This window comes from Pygocentrus nattereri, chromosome 8, assembly GCF_015220715.1.
Source record: "Pygocentrus nattereri isolate fPygNat1 chromosome 8, fPygNat1.pri, whole genome shotgun sequence".
In the NCBI taxonomy this organism is placed as follows: Eukaryota; Metazoa; Chordata; class Actinopteri; order Characiformes; family Serrasalmidae; genus Pygocentrus; species Pygocentrus nattereri.
In genome coordinates this window covers 22,750,949-22,769,623 of record NC_051218.1, presented here as the reverse complement: position 1 = coordinate 22,769,623, position 18,675 = coordinate 22,750,949, and the positions used below count along the sequence as shown (strand labels likewise).

General features: G+C 40.5%; 1 protein-coding gene across 8 annotated transcripts in view; it reads right to left on the bottom strand.

The window, feature by feature from the left end:
* The window catches only part of ebf1a (EBF transcription factor 1a), a 158,740-nt gene that overhangs the window by 44,006 nt on the left and 96,059 nt on the right, over window positions 1-18,675 (bottom strand). For all 8 annotated transcript variants that reach the window (XM_037540614.1, XM_037540615.1, XM_037540616.1 and 5 more), the window contains exons 7-8: window positions 5,749-5,830; window positions 4,059-4,200 (exon numbers count right to left, since the gene is read on the bottom strand). In XM_037540614.1, coding sequence (XP_037396511.1) covers window positions 4,059-4,200; window positions 5,749-5,830 — 224 coding nt within the window. The remainder of the gene's footprint in view (window positions 1-4,058; window positions 4,201-5,748; window positions 5,831-18,675) is intronic.

The window sequence follows — 18,675 nt, the reverse complement described above, 5'->3', positions numbered from 1 at the left end:
AACATTTTATATAAAAATTATGTGTAATTAAAATGTTTGAATTGTAGACTTCATGACCCCTGGTTTCTATTACACTACTGTAAAGAAATCTGAGGTGGTAAGTTTCTCCACAATGCACCATCTCACACAAAAAAACAAATGAATGACTTTATTTATCTGAACAGCTAAGCTATGCAGACACTTGGAAAAAGAGGTGGAATTCCTATTTAACATAGAAGGGGTTACTCAGTACAAGCCTTGAAAAAGACAAAACCTTTTTCCATAGTGAGAACTGGATGCATACACCAGGATAACATAACATTCATAAATTAAATAATGCAATTATGAATATGAATTGCAATGTCCATTCATTTTTCAATATGGTCAGGCATTAGGGGCACTGAGTTTGCAATCTTCCAATTGCCTTTGGAATCTATGTAAAGTGTGCAAACATGTCCCTGGGGAAAACAGAGCCAGTGATTTAACAGAAGAACTCAATCATCATCACCATCATCCAATCCGCTATATAACTTAAATCCACTCATAGTTTCTCATCACTGTCAGAAGGTCGAAGCCTGAAAATATGCTTCTCTTTCTCGAACCTAAATGAGAAAATGATTGGATTTGTTTGCCTTCTGATGATCAAATCAGATCTCAAATCATCTCCACATGTTATTAGAGGAGTATTAGGAGAGGCTGGCTGAACCTGGGAGAGGCTGTGCCACAGCATGAGATGGAGCGTGCCAGATAAGGCCACGTCTCTGAGGAAATAAATGTGCAGTGCTTAAGCAGCTATGGCCTTATAAGACACATGTAGAAGTCTAAAGAGAACAGGCCACTTGGGGAATGCTGGATTCGCAGCTCTTTTTTCAGCCCATGCAAACGGCCCTGGCGGGAAAGAAGTAGTGGTGGGGGCGAGGAGTGCCGGAACTGTACAGCTTTGATTAAGGGGTCATTTGTTATGCTGTGGTGCCTGTGTGTTGTAGCCTTTATTCCTAACATCTAACATGTAAGGCTGTGGATGAAGAGAAAGCTCCTGGTGTTTGGTGGCACTTCCAGTAATAATCCAATAGAAAGGCTCTGTTGTGACTGGGATTGTAATGGGCTCCACAGAGACCATTCCAGGCTTGAGAAGCACTTTGAGTTTGTGGACCTTTCATAGTCTGTAATTTCTCTTCTGCCTCCTCCTCTCCTCCACTCTTCCTTCTCTCCCTTCTTTCTTTTTCTTCTCTTCTCCTCTCCTATCCTCATCCTCTCTTCTCATTCTACTCCTCTCTCCTCTTCTCTCCTCTCCTCTCCGTTTAACTTCTATTCCTTGTCCTCCTGTCATCTCTTTCCTTTCCTTTCCTCACCTCCTATCTTCTCTCCTTTCTGCTATGATTGTGTTATGCATGCTTAGGGGTGGAGGGGAGGCACCAGAGTGCCATTTGACTCCTCATGTGTTTGTCTAAGAGCAATCAGCTGTTTAAAGCGATACTATACACACTGAGAGACAGGAGATTGAGATGAGTTATGGTTATGACCCAATATATAGCACTTGCACTCTCAGTTATGTTGAAATAGTCTGGTATAATGCAAGTGCAAGTTTACATTATTCAAACTGACTAAATTCCTCCAAATCGTGTTCTTTAAAAGACAATGTAGATCCAACTGGTAGTGCCATTAAAACAGTCAAACCTTAGGCTCTGTGCTTGCATTTCTCTTTGTTAATGTGGTGCAAGGGTAGGACGCTATACCATTCCAGCTCTACTGAGTGTGACAAAGTGGCCTAGTTTTGCTGAACGCACATCGCGGGCTGCTGGAGACCTTGGCGTTATTAATTAGCTTTGTGCAAATAAAAGAGTTTGTTGGTCGGGGGAAAAAAGTACAGTGAAGGGGAAATTTTCTAACGAGTCAGAGGATTGCGAACAGGGGGTTGCGGCGTAGTACATTTCAGTGCAGACGCAACACTTTTCAGCCTCTCATCTTCTGTCTTTCCTCCTTTCTTGTCCTCTCTCCCCTTCCCCATTTTCTTTCCTCATCTCTCTCTTCCTCTCTCTCTCTCACTCTCTCTCTCTCTCTCTCTCTCTCCTCCTCTCTCTCCCTGTGAAAAAACGTATGACTTCATTGTCCTCTTGCACCAGAGGCTGAAGGATATGCACTGGATGTCAAAGAGGCGCAAGCATGCTTGGGGTATCAAACAGGTGAAGCTGTCCTCACAGCTCTCCTTTTAAAGCGGCCGCACACTTAAGAAACAGGAATGTTTTCAATATTTCAATGTTTCAATATTGTGTTTTCAATATAGAGCAGTCTGATGGTACAGTACACATACACATAGGAGCTTGCGCCTGTCCCGTTGCCCTGAAACTGTACCCAAGTGTTTTGCCTACTTGGTTGGTGTGTATAATAACTATATTCTTCAAGATCTGTTACAGGGAGATGTCTACCAGGAATAGCTTGAAATTTAGCTAGGAATTTTAGCTTGAGTTCTGCCAAAGATCTACAAGCTTCATTGCTTTTGGACAGCCCTTCTGGTGCAGTACTACCTATGTTTTTTTTTTTTTTATTCTTTGCATAATGCTGTTGTTACTATAAAAATTGGGAAATAATACAAGACTCTGAGGAGCTCTTATAGAGTCCTAACTACATGTTATATAGCAATTACATAGGTTGTATTACTGCAACAATGGTAGTTTAAAATTATTCTGATGTTATGTGTTTTTATTGTCAGAAAGACAAATTTTGCCTAAACAGTAGTGTAGTGAGTAATGCCATGTCTTTGCGTGCTGGTGACTGGGGTTCAAATCCCCACATAAATGTTATGTTAGTGCTTTCAACTTCCTTTGGAAAAACTCTTAACACTACATTGTCTTGATAAGAGTGGCTGGAATACACAACCAATTAAGCTTAATTTATGTTAATGTTGCCCTTTTTCCACCTTGAATTCCTGCCCCTCCCAAAATGTCTGTTATGAAGTCTCATTCCCAAGTATTGGAATGTAGCACAGATCTTGGTAAAAACATTAAATACTAACACAATATATGATGTTCTAATCCAAGCCTTAAAAGTCTTCATAAATGTGTAATAAATGGACAAAATACTGCTTTCGTTTAAATAAAACATATTTATGTTTCATAACACATAAAACACACTGATTATTCAATGCTTATGTGTGAAATCCTTATGTAGGTAGCCTTATATAGTGTTATATAAATAGTGTTACCATTTTTTCTTTCTCTGATAAACTTAGCATTTCAGATATGCAAGGTTTTGTTATGATACTGATATTAAGTTTGACACTTAATATTAATATTGCAACACCTATATTCTGGTGTGATGGTGCGACCTATATTCTGGTGTGATGGTGCGAATTCATACGCTCATGGTTGAAAAATGCAAACAGGGTTTTATTAACTTTCAGCAAAGGCGTGGTCAAAAAACACATGTGGGTCATAACCAAAAAGCTCATAACCAAAAAACAAGCCAAAAAAGTCAAAAACACAGATCCAAAAACCAGTTAGCAAAGGTACGAAAAGGGACAAGCAAAGGCCAGAAAAACAAGGTCAGAATAACAAAGAACGGGTCATAACAGGCAGTAACAAACAGATCCGTAAACGCTCGGTATGTTCAGAAATAAGCAATACCTCACCATGACTATGACTAAAGCCCGGGCTTAAATACTAGGCCAAATGAGTCATATGACAACAAACACAAGTGCACAGTATTAATATTTAGGGGATTGAAATCACTGATAAGTGCGCGAACGATTATCCAAAGTCATGTGATCTCCCGAGGGATTGTGGGCAATAGAGTCCATTCTGGACTCCGAATCTGAGGGAAGTTGCTCATGCATGTGATCTCCCAATGCATTCTGGGAAATGCAGTCCGAATCCGCCTGAGGCGTGACATCTGGACTTTAACCTCAGTGACTACAAGACATTTATTTAGCTGTTTTACATTTTCAAGAGACAGATGTATTTTTTTTTTTATATTTTGGGGACACAGGACACCAAGACACCTCAACAGTGTCAAATTATTTTTAACCACTGCAAGAATGCTTTATCCCCACCTCACATGCACACACTGAACCTCATGCTCACCATGCTCCAGGTATGATGGGGTGCCCTCTGAGGGGTCCAGTCGGCGAGCCCTGCGCCCATGTTTGGAGTTGTTGTGCACAAACATGTTGTCGGACACGGCCAAGACGTGGCCATCCACGCTGACCGTTGTAGACACCACCACCTGCAGGATGACCACACATATATATGAACTCCTAGCCTTAGATCATTTCTGCCAATTCTCCTTTACTGCTCACACATCAGAGACACACAGCCAGTAGAACTGTTTCTTTAAAGAACTCAGACAATGAAAACAGTTGCGATCATCCACAGCCCCTTGTAAGCAGGGTGCCTTTTATTAAAATAATAGCCCTTGAGCTTCAAGAGATTTCGATCTCAAGAGAGATGTTTGATGAGACACGGCAAACACGGCTTAACATTAGACAAGTGCTGAGCCTAGTCACTTTCTGTTTCTCCCCTGTACTTTTTTCTCTGTCCTCTCTTCAACTGATACTCTTGTTAACACTCATTTGTACTTCACTACACTTTCTAGAGTTTCACTATAATTGATATTGATGTATTGAGTATTAGAGCTTCACTCATATAGACTAAATTCAGTTATCCAAACTATGCAAAAATACACCAATTGCTCCAATTACAGTGTATAGAAAAGTGAATCAATTTGAGCACTCATTAAACTTGAGTGCAAAGTCACTCTATGGCACTAGCACCACAATTAAAACGAATAATTAGAGTCAAAAATGGAAGTGATCATTAGCATGACACATGAAGGCTGAAGAGTCTTATCAGGCCATCAATAGCACATCATCTGAACAATATGAATTAATGGGAAGTCAGGCAGGTGAAGTCTGTGACATAAATTTGCGAGAACCCTTTTTATAAAAGTTATTTTCTTTCTACTCTCTATTTGGGAATAAATGTATTAATTCATACACAGTAATGTTATTATTTACTCTACTAGTTGTTTGGGTGCACCTACCCATTTTACACATTTTATAATAATAATAAACCATGAAATAACAATGTTCAACATATCAAAACTATATTCTGTCTCAGACTCTTAGATTTTTGACCCCCTTTGCTGTAATGTAGCTTTACATACTCTTGGCATTCTCACAGGTAGCTTTGGGAGGCACCTGAGAAGTGTTCAAACAGGACTGTGGAAGATACACACACTTGCTGGGGGCATGTAAAAATACACAGTACTGTTCAAAGGTTTTATACATCTAAGAAATTAATATATTTGATTGGGCAGTAAGCATTTAAATTATGTTAGAATAAAAGCAAATAGCATTGCATTTTTAGATGTATGTTAGTGTTTTCATTTAACTGCTACCAACCCTCTCCTCACAGTTTTAACAGTAATTATCATCCAATAACGGCTTCTGCTAATCAATCCTATCTTAAATGAAATCAAGTGTGCTGATGATAGATTTTTAAAAAAACATGCAATGGCCAGGGGAATTGAGGAGAAATTCAGAGGAAAAGCTTTGTTCTTAAAGACAAACACATTCAGTCACGTGTCCAAATTTTGAGTTGTACTATACTCACTCTTTGTTTTGTTTGGTTGATTTTTGGCATTTCTTGGCAGAGAGTAACTGAACATTAATATAGGATGGGCAAATTAAGAGGGCATTCCTAAATTATTAAGAGCAAGTTCATGGGTTCTTGTGTGTGCAGTCCCAGTGCACAGACTGGAGTCAGCTGTTACCTGGAAGCGTCGCATGTCTCGTGGGTTCCCTGCATTCTTTAGACAGTTTTGATTGCATTTCAGGAAGAACTTCAGGAAAAACCTGGAAAGAGACAGAATAAGAGAACATGTCAGTACAGCGCTTGTGACCTGATGAGAGTGGGCTTGTGATGAATGTATGGCAGTGGTAGCCATCAGCTTGTAAAGTAGTCTGAGACTGTGTGAATGAAACCTCATTATCTGTCATCACATTGTGACAGAGGTCCTTGTAAGAAGAGCAGGGAAACTTGTTATTACCCAGAACTCACACAAGGATAGAGTTAGAGACCCCCCTCACCCCACACACACACACACACACACACACATACAACCACAAACACACACGCTAGCAGAAATAAAGAGCAGACCATCTGTCGTATGCCAGAGACAAGCCTGACAACCTTGTGATCTGCACAGCCATATGAGGGAGGGAGAGAGTGAGTGAGTAAGTGAAAGAGAGAGAGGGAGATAGAGAAATAGAGAGAGAGAGAGAGAGAGAGAGAGAGAGTGAGAGAGAGAGTGAGAGAGAGAGAGAGTGAAAGAGAGAGAGAGAGAGAGTGAGAGAGAGAGAGAGTGAGAGAGAGTTAGAGAGATAGAGAGAGAGAGAGAGAGAGAGAGAGCAAGAGAGGAGAAACTACTAGACAGCATCTCAACTTGAGCCAAAGGTCACACTGGTGAGCTCCCCAAACTAAAATAGCCGATTTTGCACTTGATAAGAAAGGCAAAAATGAAACTGCAGTGCATGAACCTGATTTCAACATTAAACTAAATAAAACGGAATTTAAATAAATAAATAGTCACATTATCTGCAGTTCAAACCTGATGTCATGCCTATATACAGTATTTCAACCACAAGTCTATTCTCTCAACAATTATGTTTAACATTTAATTAATCGATTTTTCACATTTTGTGTTGATTCCTTTCTCTAGGCTCGCTACTGAAAATCGACAAATATATCCATTTTAATACAATCAAACATAATATTTTTATGCAAAATATAACTATAGTTGAATTAAAATAATTTACAATTTTGAATTGCATTTAAAAACATTTTTAATGCAATAATTTAATGGCTAAACTGAAAGATCTCCTGAACATGCTGAAATTATATTGTATGAATACTGGGGAAAGGAGTTAAATGTGTGAACAAGGTTAAGTTCCAACAGTGCAACAGTGGACAGGGAAAAATATTTTGCTAATGAAGCAAAGGCACTCAGCTAGCTCAATGACCCTTCCTGATACAGTTTTTCATTTGTGAAAAACTTCATGGTATGGAAGGAAATCTCTTTTGCTTTCTGATTCACATATTGTTTTTAACAATCTGTGTATAGGGAGTTCCTGCAGTTCTTCAGCTGCCCTGCCCTGGATATGAGACGTTGTGAATGCTCTTTCATCCAGCCATCCATGAAAGCAAACCCAACTGATGGTGCTAGTGATTATACAGAAGCATTCTATGGTCAAAAAGAATAATATATTTTGCTTCAGTTTGAAATTAGTGTTCTTCTTCACTGCAAAATCATTTTCACTTTCGATTAAAGTTTGTTTTGATGACTGTATTTGTTCTCCTCCTCATGAATGAAGTCTGGATATGTTTGTAACAGGCTTAGCAGGTTTTTTCATATTTTCCCCCTCCTCTGGTCTGTGCTCTGATTTCCACTATTAATGAACACAGTAGGGTTTCTCTCTTTCTTTTACTCCACTCTCTCTTCTTTCATGGTTTAAGCCTTCACTACTTCACTTAAGTCAAGAGCCAGTGTCTATCTGTCACTTTCCCTTCCACCTGCAGTTTTAAAGCACACAGCTACACACAAGTGGCCCTTTCTATTATGCCCTGTGGGAGGTCACAGTCACGGCTCAGTCATGTGCCGCCACTTGTATGAACTGTGAATACTGGATCAAGTAAACAGTATGACTTACAATTCTTCCAACTGCTTTGATGCTCAAGTAAACATTCCACACACAAATACACACACATAAACACGAACACAAATGTATGTATAGAGCACAACTCTATGCACTCTTAAAAATAAAAGTTCTTAGCTCTTGGTATGGTTATACAATTCTCAGAAAAAGTACATTATGAGTCTTTATTTTATGGGGTTTTAGAGGAAAGGGTTTTTTTTTTTTACTTTAAAAACTTTTGCACACTCACACATCTATTTATACCATAATATGCATATATACAGTTCTTTTGGTCAAGCATAAGAGTTGTAAGATTTAAAAATTCGTGATCTGTTTGCTGTTGGCCTACTTCAATAATCTGCCTCTCTCAGAAAGGCAGTAAGCTAAAGATAATTACATAAGAAATCCATGTTTATGCGTTCATCATTGCAAACTTAAAGATTACATCTAACTACAGATGTGTAGCTGAAATATATCAAGTGAAAGAGACAGTAGAAATTATGCATTACAATGTTGTAAGCCACATGTCTTTGAATGTAGCTCATGCTTGATCCAATTTAGAACCGAAACTGTCCATTCTGTTCGTCGAATTTGGTCAATATATGACCACAAACATGAATTCTATATTGATGCACCAAGTTGCTAAAAACACACACAGATTAAATTAAATGTAAAATGGCCACATATTCCAATATGTTAAATTCAGTAGCTGAACAGTAAATGTAATTTCTCTGCAGAAGATGTGTACTTTGTGTATTTATTTTTACTTAGCAAGTCAACAAAACATGTAATTTGACCAGGGGTGCCTAAAGTTTTGTATACAACTGTATGGGGTGTGTGTGAGTGCATTTATGTACGTGTGCCCTGATGTCATGTTTTTTGACAACTGTATACAACTTGTTATGAGTATGTGCTGGCTGGGATTTGCACTGGATCAACATGGATTCTGGCCTTTATCTACTGTCTATGCAATGCCCTTGTCATTATGCATTCCATACTCATCCCCTTGCATCCTTTCATCCCTTTGTCATGCCTCTGTTCCATCCATCCGTGCTTCCTCTAGCGGCTGAAATAAGTGGAGGTCATGAAGACACAAATGCTCACAGGCATAGACACGTCAGATGAGTGAGCGACATGGAATGGTGGTGTTATTGCTAATGACAGCACTGCAGTCTTGACCTACACCGTACAAAAACACACAAACGCTCTCCAAAGTGTTTAAAGCACATTGAGTGTGTGAGTGTGAGCGTGTAAGTGTTTGTGTCCACAAAGAGCACGAAGAGCAGCGCTGTTTAGGTAAACAGATTCGTCCCTTAGGGCTGGCTGTGTCGGGCTCCTGCAGGCTGCTATGATATCGTTTACTGTAAAAACTCGAAGCCCTCCTGTCTTTCTCTCTGATTCTCCCCTGCTGCAGCCTGTCTGAGCTCTGCATGATCTCTCTCTCTTGCTCTCTCTCTCTCTCAGCTGCCCCTGTGCGTCAATAGTGTCGAGAGTGTGACCCATTCCACCTAACACTCGGCTTAACCCCAACACTGATATCACACACTCTCTCAGTCCTACTAAATCCCCAGCAAAAACCAGGGTGTTCCAGCTTTAGCTTTCATGGCCTACAACCAGCCTTTGTCTCACAGGTCACACAGTCACACAGACACACTGACACTTTCTAAAGGCCTTTAATCACACCTTTGTAGTAAGAAGTGCAAAGTATGAATAGTTTGACTTCCTTGACCACTCCGGCCCATTACAGCACATGGACATGAAGGCCACATGTAATCACACATGTAATGTTTATTAAAGTGCCCAGCGCCCCCCTTCGCAGGGCACTTCGGACAGGGACCTTATGCTTTTAGAAGTGATTGGACGGCAGATTGCAAATGGCATGGCTAAGAGCACTTCAATTAGCAGAGGCTATTACTACGCCTGCCGTGAGGAAAAGGGGCAGCGCTCCAAGCTCCTGCCACTAGCAGAGGAGTTAGAGAGCTAGAGAACGAGGCCTGACCCGCTGGACATGCTTCTCTGCCTGACACATCTGAGAGCACATTACCCCCACTGACAGCCATAACAATGAGGAGGGCTACGTGAGGGTATAAGAAAGTGTAAACACAAGAGAGGCTGTGGAAGAAGGCACACAAAGAGAGGGATGAATGAGAGGAAAGAAACAAGCAAGGTATAAGTAAAGCATTGAGGTGGACGGCTGGTGTCACAGGGGTTTATATAATCCTCAAGGTATTGACTTTTGCCCTCTGACTGAAGAATGACCACGTTTGTCTGAGAGCAGGATTTGCTGGAATCTGCTGTCCTACTTGCCTTGCTGCCTTTCCAAAACTATATATATATATATATATATATATATATATATATATATATATATATATATATATATATATATATATATATATATATACACCACAATACAATATATCAGGCTATGCTATAATACAAACACAAAATCAAGCTTGCATTAGTGTACATCAAGGAGTTTTAAAGCACCTTAAAACAAACAAAAAAATTATCAAACAACACAAACTACACAACTATGCTATGATCATGTCACAAAGGTCATATCTGAATAATCGCTGATCCTTTACATCATATCAAATCTGAGTTGCTCTGAAAGACTTGCCAAACAAAGCCAACTCAGCCTCACTTTCAAATTGGTCCTTTTACCCCACGTTACCACCTCTAACCGCTTTAAGGGTGACTGTCGATCCTCAATTAGCTTGCTCTAGCTGTGCTGGCTTGGAGGGGGTGAATGGTAGAAGAGCAGTGAGTGAGAGAGAGTGTGCTAATCTAATGTCAGCACTAAGTGCAGCAGTGTGGCGTTGGAGCATGTGGCATGTGTGAGTATGGTGTTACCCACACTCTCAGTAAATGAGACCAAGTCGACGGCACCGGCCATCAATTATTCAGAGGCTGAGATGGCAATTATGGCACTGAGCACAACCAACATGAATATTTTATGAAGGCTAACGCAGACTGAGAGAGAGTGAGGGAGAGAGAGAGAGACAGAGAGACAGAGAGAGAGAGAGTGAGAGAGAGAGAGAGAGAGAGAGAGAGAGAGAGAGAATACAAATGTTTCCAGCTCTAAGAGACTCAGCCCTTGCCAATTCTCGCCAAGAAGCACACTCATCTTGCCATCTTGCCATCTAAGCCATGATATCTCTCTTCATCTGTCCTATCTCTTTGTCTCACCTCACCTTCCGCTACTCTATCTAGTTCGCCTGAGAGTGATCTGCATGAGACATCTTAAAATTGCACCCCCCTCCGTGCAATCCACCACCCAACTCTCCATTACTCCATCGCTGTAGGGGCATGGCAGGAATGCTGCAGTTGTTTCTGGTCGTGCTACACAAGTCTCAGCTAATTGAGTAACAGGACACCAGGTTGAGGAGTGATGGCCTAATCTTCTGAGCAACAATGTTAAAGCTGGACAGCCCCGCTGTGCCTTCCTGTCTGCTCTCTGTGTCTCTCACTGGCTACAGGGCTACCCCTTTACCTAAAGCCCCCCTCACTGCAAAAAACACATAGCTCACACACTTCAAAATATCCCTACCCAGGCTTGTGGGCTGCTAAGTGCCAGTAGTGGCTAACTTGCTCTTAATTCAGCCAAGACAAGGAACACCAGCGCAACACAAAACATTATGGAATAATAAGACACTGCAGGAAAAATGAAACTAAATTCCTTTACAGTGGAAAAAAAAGAAGTGTAACAATGTGACAGTTACAATAAGTTCTTCCCCTCCCTCCTCCCTCCTCGCTTCAGGCAGAGACCAAAAGCAGGCATTGGGTGCTGACAGCTCGAAAATTGCTTACAATACACATCTCAGAAAAGATCTATCCCAGGCAAAAAAGTGAAAATATCACTGGCTTGCTTAGCTGGTCTTTCAGATGTCTTCCCCTCCTTCACAACCACCCCCCCATTTGTTATGGCTGGATTTCTGCAATGGCCTGTGAGTTTGGTGCCAACTGCAACCCAAGAACTTTTGCAGAGGGAAAAAAGGAAAAAAGAAGGAGAAAAGACAATTCTCATCACCATACAAGAGGAAATGGAAGAAGAAACCTTGTCTGGTTTCTACGACCCACTCCTTGTACAGTATATGCTTCTTCGGGAGTTTTGACCCTGGAGTGAATTCTTGATAGTAAGAGGTCATGTGCTGTTTTTTTTATTGAAATACACATTTGAAAAACCAAACAGTGCTGCAAAATCTTGATGCAAAACATCAAAAAAAAGTTTTAATGCGATTAAATGTGTGATAAATTGTCTCTGGAGTAGTTTACAGGTGTGATGGATCTCTATATAGTTCAGCAATCAATTCTGAAGGCTTCCCTCTCTGTTCTTCACAGCTTTTAACATGCACACATCTTCACAGTAGTTTTAGAACAGGAATATTTGCTTATTATTGTTGCACCACTGCAGTGGTTCTTAACACCGGCATCCCTACCCTGCCCAAATCTAACACCCAATTCAACTCATCTGCTAATTATCTTTCTCAAAATTGAGAATCTTTTTGCTGTGCTATTCAATTCTAATTCCATAGTTACATATTTAATTATAGTTGTACAATTAATTACTTTGACAAGCTTGAGTTTCTACTTTTTCCTGAGGAGTTTCTGTTTGTTTCAATGTCAAAAATGACTAAATCACTTGTTCTTTTACAATACTTAAACTTGGTTATCAGTTGATAACAATACTCATCTTATTTTTTGTTGAACACTACTAAGTGTTAGCACAAGTTACTTTTTATTGAGGAGCTTCACTTAAGATGAGCATCTTAAAATAGACTATCACATTCAAACTACTCAAATAATACTATCTCGCAAGATGAAAAAGACAGTTAACGACATCACACATCTGAATATTAAATTTTTTGCACTGTATTTGTGGCAGGTTTGGATCAGATTCATACATTTTTGGTTTAATCCAGCATTTTCTGCTAATATTGACACCAATATGCTATCTCTATTTAGTATCCACACTTTCAACTCAATTTCTTTGATTCTATGTTTCAGTGAGTTACGAGTGAGAAATAATTCTATGTCCTCAATAATATTTTTGTTACTGTGTCTTTCCACTTGATGTAAATGACCTGGTTTTGACTGGCTGTCCTGAATCATGTGTCATCCAAAAAACAGACCAGAATGAGTGGGGCTAAACTGCTGTAGACTGAATAGGCAGATAAATGTAAACACATTGGTTTTCATGACATCACAAAAATAATTCAGAATGGGCAGCTTTTGATTTTCATATATAGAATGCATACTACAGCAAAACATTTTTCATCTTACAAGTACCTAATTTAATGCTAATGTTACTGTTTACAAGTGCCACTGGTGGCCCAGGCAGCCATGTCAGGGTGGAGACTCCTGGACCTCTTAATATTGAGGTACACCATGCTTTTGGTATTGTTAGACAACTCTGACTTTTATGGATTAGCATGCCTTTTCTGAGTTGAACTGAATGCACCAGCGCAAAGAACACACTAAACTGTGCAGGACAGTGTACCTCCAGTACCAGGCTGAGAACCGTTACTGTATCTGGTTTCCCTTCTGTGTTGTCATGCAAGCAATCTGCTCTTTATGTCATTGCTTCCAAAAGCTGCATCAGTTTAACAGGAATGTGAAACAAAGGCAGAGGGGAGAGAAAGAGGAGAGGGAAAGAGAGGGAAAAAAATGGACAGAGAGAGAGAGAAGGAAAGGAAGGAGCAATGAGGAGGGAGATTTTATATCAGACAGAGGGCCTAAACCCTGGAGATGAGTGCGGTGTGGATGGGACGAATTATTTTACATAATAAACACTTCATATTCAAGCCTGTAATTGATAGCTGAAGCCAGGCAGAGGCAGCACAGCAGCCACATTTGGGCTTTGGGAGCTGTCAGTCAAAGGAAGGCTGCCGGAAGGAGGGATAACGATCGTCATCTGACAACTGCCTCATTTAATGCTATCATTGCTGCTAATGTTACTGTTTACAAGTGTCACCAGTGGCCCAGACAGCCATTTCAGGGTGGAGACATTGCTTGTTAGAGCAGAGTGGTAGAGATGAGTTTGTTATGTTATGGTACATATTGGTATGGCAGTAAGCAGTGCTAGAGCAAAGTCAATAATGTGATAAGTCAGATATGGGCTTGGTGAAATAGAGAGTGAGCGAGAGAGAGAGAGAGAGAGAGAGAGAGAGGTAGTGGCGGAGAGAGAGAGTTATCTACTCCATACCCTGCTCCACAGCTGTTTCTGTCTTTCCATTTTCAGATTTACACATGCATCGCGCCCGGCTCTGGCTTAACCTTGGTTGTAATTGTCAAATTAATGATAGATTAGAGGCCAGATTACAACTTGACCCCAGCTTTAACTAATCACGCAGACACATAATCTACAAATGGTCTCCAAGCCATTGATACACGAACAAAGCATGGTAGAACAGTGCCAGAGTCAGTAGCGGCCCTCCTGGAGATATAATGGTATGGATTTCACAGATTTCACAGGAACTGCAGGACTGCAGGAACTGCAGGAGCAAACTTTAGCATATTAAGGCATTGTAAACATCAGAAAAGCTATACATGGATTGTATTTGTACAGGAAAGATCTATATACTGTGCATGTTTTACATAGATTTTAAAAGCAGTAAGTGGGAGGGAGAGAGAGAGAGAGAGAGAGAGAGAGAGAGATAGAGAGAGAGAGAGAGAGAGAGAGAGAGAGACCACCCTCCTGTATATTTCAGAAGCTGTAGGCAAACACCTCAATAATTCATGGCATAGAGATTGATTTTTTTCCTTTGGCGAGAAGCAGCAGATGTGGCAGTGAGAGCGGGTGTGGTTATGGGGGTAGGGAGAGAGAGAGAGAGAGAGAGAGAGAGAGAGAGAGAGAGAGATGGTGTGTGCATGTGTGTGTGTTGGGGGGGTCAGGACTGGGGGGGTTAGCAGCTAGAAGGATCATTAGCCTGCCCACTTATTGTGTGAACAATGGAGCTTTAAAGCTCACTTTCACATTACTGCCAAAGGAGCATGCTCGCTTAGTTCGGAGAACCGCTTATTTATGTTTGCAAAATATCCTAATTGATCCTTCTTGTTCTTGAGCCAGTGTTTTTCACAGTTAGGTTAGCTCAGGAAAAGATGGGGAGGAGTTACGCAACTATTGTTACTGATCAAATAATTATGTATGAAGTAGTTGACTACTTGACTAGCTATCCTTTGTCACAGTTAAGGAAAAATAAAACAGTGCTGTTCTAGACCAGGGGTTTCCAACTTTTTGCAACTTGTGGCCCACACATCCAACCACAAAAGCTCTCACGGCAAGATTTAACTAGGCCAATTGTTTCAAATGCAAGCAATAATCAATGTAATATTGAATTTGACATAAACATAAGATCACACAACTTAATAAACAGCCAAAATATCCTACAATGGTTTGTTTGTAGCTACTTATCGATGATATATGAATTCTGTATAATCAAAAAGACAAATGTTTTACACTGAGTTGCACTAAAAATATTAATATAAGTACCTAGCTGTTGCAGTCATATCGGTCATGCATTTCACAGACCAGTCAGTGAGCTTGACCTAAATACTTTGATGTTTTATTTTCTCAAATTATCACAAGTTTTTCATAATTGAACTTTTTGGTTTGGTTAAATGCCTATGTATTTTAATTAAGCTTTGTGATTAAAAAATATTTTAAAAAATGACAATAGAGCCCTAACAGTGCCATCACATTCTGCTGAAGGGCGCAGCCCACAGGTTGAACATCGTTGTTCTAGGCGATTAATTGTATTATTTTAAAAATATTTATATAAATATAAGGAGTATTTAAAGATTATAACATTTGTCGACTTTATAAAAACTCACATGTTCCAAAATTGTCCACATATGCTGAAGACATTCGCACATATGTTAACAAGCTAACTAGCTGTTTGTCTTTTTGGCTCTCAGCCCATAGCTGGCATTGCACTTGTGTTACAACAAAGTCACATGAATTTCACATGTGAAAAAACATGATTTTTCAGCACTTCACATGTGAAATGTGTGTGATTTTTCTGTAAGGGTTTGGCCCTGCAAAACCACCCCTGTATTAGTAGTTTGCTACTTACAGCTAACAGCAGATGCTTTATTTTGAGGTGGATATACACAGCAGCATTCTTGTTGTTGTTAGCATGGTCTTACCCAGAGGAGCATTGGAAGTTGCTTAATTTTTTCTGTATTTCAAGACTAATAAAGTGCATTTGGCTTTAAGTTTAACTGAAAAACTATGTGCTGACTAGGCCTACTTCTTTTACTGCTGCCATATTTCATTAATCACAGATTCACAGCTGCGTATAGCGCCTACTAGTGGAGCTAGGCTATTAGTTGACTAGCCAACTAGTCTATGCAACCACTTCAGTTGGAAGGGCATGTTTGAGGAAATGAGTAAAAATGATCGAGTGAGGGTTAAAGCTAGCTTAGCAAGACAGAGATGTGCATTCTGCATGAGGACAGAAAAAAACAGAAAGGCTTGACCTTTCTAAAAATGCTTAAAGTTGTTTACTGTACTACACTGGGCCAGAAGTGATGATGCTAAAGAAACGAGCAAGAGTGAGGGAGGGAGGAGAGAGATGGAGGGAGATGAGATAGAGAGAGGGAGAAAGGAAGAGAGCAGTGGCCGGTCATCCTATGTGTGTGTCTGATAGAATCAGCCTTTCGCAGCTCTGATGTGACGGCAGGTGAGGCTTTGAGCGGGAACGACATCCTTTTGTCATCGCGCTGTGCTCACAAATAATTCATCCCATCAGGGCGGAGGGGACGCGTATTGACAGCCACCACTTCTACTTCCCTTCACCTGTCTCTTCCAGGCAGGACGCAAAGGACAGAAGGACCTTTTCACGGAGAGCGGACGAGCGTGTGCTCTCTCTCTCTCTCTCTCTCTCTCTCTCTCTCTCTCTCTCTCTCTCCGCTGACCCAATTAAAGCAGCGCCTGTCCCACTCCTCTCCGCAGCCAGCAGTTGGCTCCCGTCAGAAGCGGATATGTGCCGTGATCTTGATCTTAACCGTTAAAAGTCTACAGTTATTACTGTCATTTTGCCGTACATCTGCATGACATTATTATTGAATGGAACAATTAATGTACATAATGAATTACATTTAGATTAGATACACATAATAAAATTTCTTCTCCTCTTTTTACCACATGGTAAACAAAAATAGTGCGAGGATATTCACGCATCCAAGCAATGTTGGGCTGGGTTATTTGTCAGTTTTATGAGGAAAAGCAGCAAACCACGTATTGCTGGGCAACAAGAGTTACACTGCATGTATATTAACCTTGCCATATTGATATGGAATATGGAAACTTTCAAAATTAAACCTACCATTGTTAAGACATGAATGTTGGGTTTATTCACAGAAAAATAAAACGGCTACGCTGAAACTCATGAAAGCCATGCGGAAGACGATCAGAGCCTTGAACTTATTGAACTTATTAGGGATTCTATGAGGTTGTCATCGTAGTATAGATTTCTTTTGCTGTCTCGTCAATGTTGACACAACCTCCTAGAAAGTTGTGAGAGAATGTTCACAACTTTCTTGGAATTACATTGCCGACAACGATGTAGGCACCAAAACAGTCCGTTGTCACAACGTAACTGTGTTTGCAAAACCTGATGGTTTTGCTTCCCAAAGGAAATTGGCTTCATGGTATGTGTTCAATGTATGTGGAAAAGTCCCAAAACACCTGATTAAACGATCAGAATCCTTTACACTGTGGTATCAATCCATCAGGAAAACAGAAAAAAGCAACTACTGAAAACCACCAGGCACCAACAGACATTTAATGGGTTCTATGATCTTTTACATCAGAAAGGCACATTAAATGTAACTCTTTATTCGAGTTATGGGCGAAACATGGATTAAGTGATGATATCACTATGCAGCAGCCACCAAAAGTTACTGTTCCGTTTGGCGGCTTTTGCCCAGTGCTTTTGCCATTGTGCCATAGAGTGCATGTACACGTGACGTCACTGGGGGTGGGAGTGCATCTGGCTGAGAGTGCACGTCTGCAGCCAGACTCTATTGGATTATTTGGTTGTTAACAATTGGTTGGTTTTAAGCTTTCACTTGGTTGTTAGCTTTCAGTCATTAAGTTTCTCCAAACCAACCCGTGATTTGCAACAGTGCTGCTTACGTAATCATTATCCAAGATTAGTTCAGTGTTTATCAACAGGAAGGAATTGTGGCTAACTACATTTGCAAATTGGAAATCCATTTATCGGATATACTTTGTATATTAGAATATACATGTATATTGTTTATCATTGAAAGCAAGATTAATCTAATTAGAAAAGAAACTGATATAGGTTCAATATAGGGCTATAAGGTGTGCATGCTATGAGCAGAAGCTAGAAGGGTTAACAGCCAGTAGTCTGAAACAAATTTGCCATTTTGCCACTTCATCTGGCAAATGGCAGCATTGGTAGTTAGTCTCGTAAAGAGTAAAAGAGTTTAAGCGTTTGAAATGTCATGGATAAAAAGTTCCTAAGCAACATTTCAGCAATGGCTGCTATAGCTTGTGACATGTCAAGGTAAAGCCAGGTGGCTTGGTGTGATATAGTGCAGCTGTAAAGGCACTTTAATTGTGCATCACCATTAGAGTCACTCCACACACATTACAGACCACCAGCGTTACAAATGTCACATACGCACATGAGACAAGTTAGTCAGAAGGTGACAGTTTGGAAGGGAGAAAGGCTGAGAAAGAGAAGTGGTAACATGGAGAGATGTGTGTTTGTAACAGCCCACGATAGCAGTTGTAGCTGTGTGCATCAGTGGGTGTGGGTGAGATAGAGTGCCTCCCCTGCCTGGTAATCTGCCCCTCCACCCCGATAATTTATTATTTACATTATATTAGGCGACGGCGCGCAGTCAAACGGAAGCAGTACAAAACTGCAGCATATTGATTTTAACAGCACGCTGTCTGCTGCGATTTGTGGTGGCGCGGCGCTGTCTCCGAGCAGCAGCCTCGCAGGATCACAGGGACAGGATGCCAC